This window comes from Xiphophorus hellerii, chromosome 17 (genome assembly GCF_003331165.1).
Source record: "Xiphophorus hellerii strain 12219 chromosome 17, Xiphophorus_hellerii-4.1, whole genome shotgun sequence".
Taxonomy (NCBI): Eukaryota; Metazoa; Chordata; class Actinopteri; order Cyprinodontiformes; family Poeciliidae; genus Xiphophorus; species Xiphophorus hellerii.
This window is the reverse complement of record NC_045688.1, coordinates 10,741,306-10,747,710: the sequence shown is the minus strand read 5'-3', so window position 1 is coordinate 10,747,710 and position 6,405 is coordinate 10,741,306. Positions and strand designations below refer to the sequence as shown.

General features: G+C 42.0%; 1 protein-coding gene across 2 annotated transcripts; it reads left to right on the top strand.

The window, feature by feature from the left end:
* Positions 1-528: 528 nt before the first annotated feature.
* On the top strand, positions 529-6,204 carry LOC116736987 (zinc finger protein 3 homolog). 2 transcript variants are annotated; one of them, XM_032589909.1, is made up of 7 exons: positions 529-735; positions 1,725-1,927; positions 2,023-2,112; positions 2,226-2,315; positions 2,427-2,537; positions 2,705-2,828; positions 3,109-6,204. In XM_032589909.1, the coding sequence occupies exons 1-7, from the start codon at positions 711-713 to the stop codon at positions 4,797-4,799; spliced, it is 2,334 nt and encodes a 777-aa protein (XP_032445800.1). In that variant the 5' UTR covers positions 529-710; the 3' UTR covers positions 4,800-6,204. The 2 variants fall into 2 exon arrangements, with proteins under 2 accessions (XP_032445800.1, XP_032445799.1); XM_032589908.1 differs by having other exon boundaries at positions 2,223-2,315.
* The last annotated feature ends 201 nt before the right edge of the window (positions 6,205-6,405 follow it).

Genomic DNA, 6,405 nt, shown 5'->3' with positions numbered 1-6,405 from the left:
CTCTGACTATCCAAATCAAATAACACAGGATTATTTAAAACAGGAGCAACAGCAGACATAAAGAGTTCATAGACGCCATATAAATGTGCTTTATTTTCACCAAAAATAAAACACGATTTTTGTGAAAAACATTTAAATAGGTCAGTACGGTTTGAGTGTTATGAGTGTAAATATGAAATTTCGGTATGAAAACCATGAAAAGGTAATAAACAGAAAATGCAATAACGAAAGACTGACTGTGATGCAACATTTAGAGAACGGGACAGGAAATAAATGCTGCAAAAAGACAGGAAAATGCTTTAATCAAATTTCAAGTGTATAAAAATACTCCTGTTATACTTTTTTGATGATGCACTTATATGTGTATGCTTATTTTACGAATAAACACTTGATTATGTCAGAATCTATGAGGAATAATTTGGAATTTTGTTTTGAGCCAAATTATCAGGATCTTGGAAAAAAGCCGAGACTCCCATCACATACTCAAAGACTGTGCTTTTATTTTGTACAGGAACATCCGGCGGAAGTAGTCAGGCTTTTGTTTTGGAAGGCTGGAATCCAGTGGCCGCCATTATTCTTCGTGGCTTGACGCCCGAGATAAGACGCTTAAATAATTGTAACTATTATTTTTAAGGATAGCCTGTTGTTTTATTAGTTTGTTTTGAGCCGTCAGTCAGTTGGTTGACCCAGCCGCGCATTTTGAGGCCAGTATGGACAGACGGTCCAGTACAACAGGTAAGTTGCTAAGCTAACTGTAGCTGCCGCCAAGAATGGTGTAAAATAAGAAAATGAAGGAAGCTCCATCTGCTGCAAGAAGACTGTTTTCTCCTTTTTCAGCGGCATAAACAAACACACGTCTGCTCCGTGTTTTGCTGGAGATGCATAATAAGCAAGTCAGCTAACTATCAAGCTTTGGCTGCTTTGTGATTTTTTGTCGTTTAAATGAAGCCATCTAAATGCGCGCTCCGCCCAGCTGTAAAGCATCTCCAGAAACGGCTCATCACGTCAGTGAGGCGGACTGATGTCTGCTTGCAAAGTTTGAAGTATGACATTAGCTTGGCGCTCAATCTCTCCATCGCTGCACATGCACACGCAGGCGTGCACTTTTTCCAAAAACAACTCTACACCCTGGCCACTGCTGCAGCGCCCCCTGCGGCAGCACGTGGCTTTACCTTGAAACAGACCAAAACAAAACGGTACATAACTCTGAATTGGAAGAAAATGTATTGTTTTTTAAGCGGTTTTTGTAAATAGAAATCTGAAAAGTGTGGCGTGCATTTCACTAAATAAATTCTGAGTCCTTTTGTAGAGCCACCTTTCAGCTGCTTGCGTTCTGGGGTGTCTCTATCAGCTTTGCAGATCTAGAGACTAAAAGTTTTGTCCATTCTTCTTTGCAAAGTAGCTAAGGCTCAATCAGATTGTATGAAAAATATAAACATCAGTTTTCAAGTCCTGCCACAAATTGTCAACTTGATTTTGTGACTTCATAATGAAACCCAGCTAAGTGGATGTTTTATAACTATTTAAAGAGAAAAGAAACTTTATAAATTGCTTTGAAAGTCTTAAAGTTTGTGTCAGGAAAAGTATGTATATTTGAAACGGATTATTTGCCAGAACCTAGATTTCTTGATTATTGAGCTTTTCATTGTACATCTGTGTGGTTATTCTCATTGCACATGTAACTCCATCACTTTTAACACTGCAGCTGAAATGTCTTTGAACAGGAGGTGCCCTTCCTCTGGCCTCCCTCCGCCTGCTGGCCTCCCCGCTGCAGCTGACCTATTCGTACATATGGCAGGTCATACGGCAGAGGAACGTGAAGCATTACGGCAAAGTGGAGGAGTTTGTGACCATGGTGACGCAGATTGTTCCTGAGCTTCTGAGTTTCAAGCAGACCGCGCAACTTATCCTGGGATTAAGAGCAAGGGTGAGGTTTTTTTTATTTTTTATGCCTACAACAGAACTCTCAGATTATTTGTTTTCTCACCAATTTTATATTTGTATTTCTGTTCAACCACTTAGATAATCTTGGACCTGCTTCAGAATGACGGCCCACCAGATTCCAAGACTATTCAGACTCTTATAAATAGGTTAAAGATAACATCCTCGGCGGTATGCATGCGACTTGTTACTTCTGTAGAATATGCTGTGTATTCCAACTAAACAGTATACCAGGATAATATGGCATGAATAAAATCTGACAGAATGTTTTTATCCCTTAGAAGGATGTAGAGGTGGAGAAATCCCAGACAAACTTTATGGTTCTGATCCAGAATCTGCTTAAAAATCCCACTGAGAGGAAACGGTTCTTTCAGGTATGACTTGATGTGTGTTGGAACTTGTTTTTTTATTATTATTGTCTCTTATATTGTCTGTAGATCCAGTTCTATTCCATGCTTGATTGATACTTGAAACATCTTTTGCAGGAAATGTTCCCTGTTCAGTACGGCGTCAAGTTTGACACGGCACTGCAAGCCTTGATTGCTGGCCTGGTGTGCAAACTGGAGCAACTTCTTCCCGTTCCCAATTTGTCTCAAGTATGCACACCTAGCGTCTCAGCAATTTACCCTCTGCAGTTAACTTTTTTTTAATGAATCAGAATTAGAATAGATCAAATCTGCAAGAACGTACAGAAAAATTACTACAAAACCGTTTGTCCTGAAACTGTACTAATAACTTCCACTTCTTGGTACTCCTGCTGTAGCTTGGTGCCATGATCTCAACGGATGCAACTGTTCTTGATGCATGTGGGGGGTTCATCCCTGACCGTGGCGATCTAAAGACTCTTCTGCAGCACCATCAGAGCAAAGGACTCCTTGGTGTGAAAGGTATATTTTTTCAAACACAACCACAGAGTTGGGATTTTATGATATAAACCAATATAATGTAGTAAATGGTTTTTAATTGGAAGGAAGGGTTACATAGTTTTCAAACATTAGAGTTTAGGCCTGTAATGTAAATGTGATTTTTTTTTTCTTTTGGAGGGTATAAAATATTTTAGAAAAGCACTTTTAGTTCATTTTGTTGGCGATTTTGGTGACAAAGAAGAAACTTATTAGGAGAAATAATGGCTCTTTGCACTTTTTTGGTTGTTTTTGTTTTTTGCAGCAACTGTCTCGACTTCAGTGGGCGACTGTGTGCTCTCCTCTTTGGCTTTCATGCCCAAACCAGTAGAAGCACCACCTCTGCCTCCACCACCACCACAGCCACAGCAACAGCCACAAAAGCAACCAGAGGTCGCAGTCATGGAAAGCAGCCCTGCCTCTCCCTGTGACAGCGAAGATGTTGGAGGTCTTTCAGATGATGCTTCGAGCCCGGCACCCTCCGTCGACGCACCTCAGCAGGAAGGGCTAATAGGCTACAAAACAGCTGATGGAAATGGAGCAAAGGAAAAGGATGTCACAGCATCAGTGCAAAACCAGCCGGAAAAAAGTTCTGAACAGCAGCAGCAGGCGGCAACAACTCCTCAAGGAGAAAAGAAGGATGAAACACCAGCAGCGTCAGAGCAACCAGAGTTACAGCAGCTGCCTCTGAAATCAATCCCTTTCAGGGTTGTTCAAGTGCCCGTCAAGCCTTCTTCCACGTTAGCAAAAGACAACCAAAAGCCTCAAACCCATCGAGTCACTTTACATCAGTGGGTGTCGCAGATCGCCACAAACTCCATGTCTCTCCCAGCGTTGCCGCCCCTTCCTCCTGGCAGACTGAGCGACGATGACGACGACCCGAGGCCGAGCATCAGACGGAAGAAGCAGTTGAGGCACCTGATTGATCGGTTCAGCTGCACCGTGTGCGATAAGAGCTTCCCCTACCAGTCCAAGCTGATGGACCACGAGCGCATTCACACGGGAGAGAAGCCCTTTCAATGCTCGGCGTGCAACAAGAGCTTCCGCACGCAGGCATTCCTCAACAACCACCTGAAGACGCACAGCACGATGCGGCCCTACGCCTGCGGCCAATGCGGCAAGTGTTTCGCCAAACTGCAGACCCTGACGAAGCACATCCTCGCCCACAGCGGACAGAAGCCTTTCTACTGCAACATCTGCAATAAGGGCTTCACGCAGTCCACCTACTTCAAGCGGCACATGGAGTGTCACACGAGCCAGATGACGTTCCCCTGCAAGCACTGCAGCAAAACCTTTCCGACGTCATTCAAACTCTCCAACCACGAGCGCTGGCACACCCGGGATCGCCCGCACATGTGCGAGCGCTGCGGGAAGCGATTCCTGGTCCCCAGTCTGTTGAAGAGACACATGGGCTACCACATCGGCGAACGCCAGTACCTCTGTTCCCAATGCGGGAAGACGTTCGTGTACCTGTCCGACCTGAAGAGGCACCAACACGACCACCTGCCTAAAACGAAGATCCCATGCCCTGTCTGCCAGAAGAAGTTCTCCAGCAAGTACTGCCTGCGAGTTCATCTGAGAATCCACACCAGAGAGAGACCCTACCGGTGCCCACTGTGCGACAAGAGCTTCACGCAGGTCGGAAACCTGAAGGTCCACATCCGGCTGCACACTAACGAGCGCCCCTTCAACTGTGACGTGTGCGGGAAGACCTACAAGCTGGCGTCCCACCTCAACGTACACAAAAGGACTCACTCATGCAAGAAACCCTGGACATGCGAGACGTGCGGGAAAGGGTTCACGGTTCCCGCCCTGCTCAGGAAGCACGAGCAGATCCACGTGAAGGAGGCGAACCCTGATTTTGCCGGCAAGCGGAGGGTGAGGGGAAAGCACAAGAAGCAGTCGCTGAACAGGAAATATGACGAGGAAGAAGAGGGCAGCGATGACAACTATTGAAGGAGACATGATGAATGAGAGTCCCCTGATCCGAGCTTGGAGCTTATTGCTGATCGCTGCTCAGATAGGTCAATGGAAACGGTTACTATTCAGCGCCAACTTAAAGATTCAGCTGAGTACGTGGATTTATGACTGAAAACACGTGGCTGATTAAAAGACAACTGAATCTTAAGATTATAGTTAGAGTTTAGAGTAAATCGAGTGGCTCTTATGTGTGCTCATGCATGAATAATGCATGGGTCAGAGTTTGTTTTAGTAATGCAAACACAAACAAAAGGGTAGATGCCGGAAGTCTAGTAAAATAAATAAATTATGAACATATCAGGCTTTTTTTGTTCCTGTAAGAACTGTAGCTCAAAAAAATACAGTGCATCATCTTTGTACAAGGTCATAAATTTGGATCCTGCAAAATTTACAGAATTACAATTTTATCCCCATTAAGGCATTAAAGACTATGTTCTTAACATTTATAGATTATGATTTTAATAAACTCAAATGAATGTTGACTGATTCATTCATGGACAGAAAGTGATGAAAGGTAATTTGGGTGTATTTACTGAATAGAACCGTCTGGATCTGATTTTTCACAGACAAAAATTAGCTGACTCTGGCCGATGAATCAGAACATATTGTTTGAATAATAATTTTAAAAATGTGCTTTTGGAAGTTGTTAAAAAAATTGATGCACTGATCATGCTTTTTCTTTCCGATAAAGACAACACTTTAGAGAAAACAGATGTACAGCAGTTACTTTGATATACTTATTTTGTGAATCCAACAGGAAATGAAGAACTGGGAAGATTATTCCCCTTATGCATCAAACCACAGATCCCGAGTCTTCATCTGCTTTTAAATTATGTTTGTTGATACATTCAGAAATCAGTCAATAAAGGGAAATCAGTAGGTTTATAATTCTTTGCTAATTGGTGCATCTCTATAAAAATCCAACATCATCTTTAGCAGAAGGCTACATTTTTATAGTCAGCTTGTAATGTGAGCATCCAACAATACTTGTTTTTCAAAACATGTGACTGTAGATATTTTTTGTTTTCTGTGTATTAAAAAGGCAGTGGCAGAAAAAGAAAGCATTTTATTTCTATTCTGGTGGAAATCTTTCTTTATCAATATTCTGTACTCAATCATTGATATAAACATTTCAACTTTTCTGTTTTTGCTGAATGCCAAGAGCCTTTTTGTTTTGATTTATGTATCAGTTGTTTTTTTTTTTTTCTATTTTATTACCTAAACAGTAGAAATTGATTAGTTTAAAGTTTATCACAGCAATTGTGTCATTAAAATTATGTGTAAGCAGTTTTATATATATACACCCCAGTTATAATATGCCTGTTCTGAGTATTTTGGTTTTTCATGCTGTAAAAAAATTAATAAATAGTAAAATAACTGTATCTTATAATTCTTTCTGAAATGGACTCCCACTAGGTAATGGTTAGTTGTAATGTCAGTAGAAGTCAGGGAAATGCTCTGCAGATTGCTGCATGACCACATAGCACTCAAAGAATCATTTCCCTTCAACAGAAGGAAACCCCCAGCAGAACCAAAAACCATCAGACTGGCAGGGCTTGAAATTACAGAAAGGGGTCACAAG

Excerpts from the sequence above, each read along its gene's own strand:
- LOC116736987 (XM_032589908.1), top strand. The coding sequence starts at position 711 with ATGGACAGACGGTCCAGTACAACAG. Across the intron at positions 2,538-2,704 it reads CCGTTCCCAATTTGTCTCAA|CTTGGTGCCATGATCTCAAC; the intron begins GTATGCACACCT and ends CTCCTGCTGTAG. Across the intron at positions 2,829-3,108 it reads AGGACTCCTTGGTGTGAAAG|CAACTGTCTCGACTTCAGTG; the intron begins GTATATTTTTTC and ends TGTTTTTTGCAG.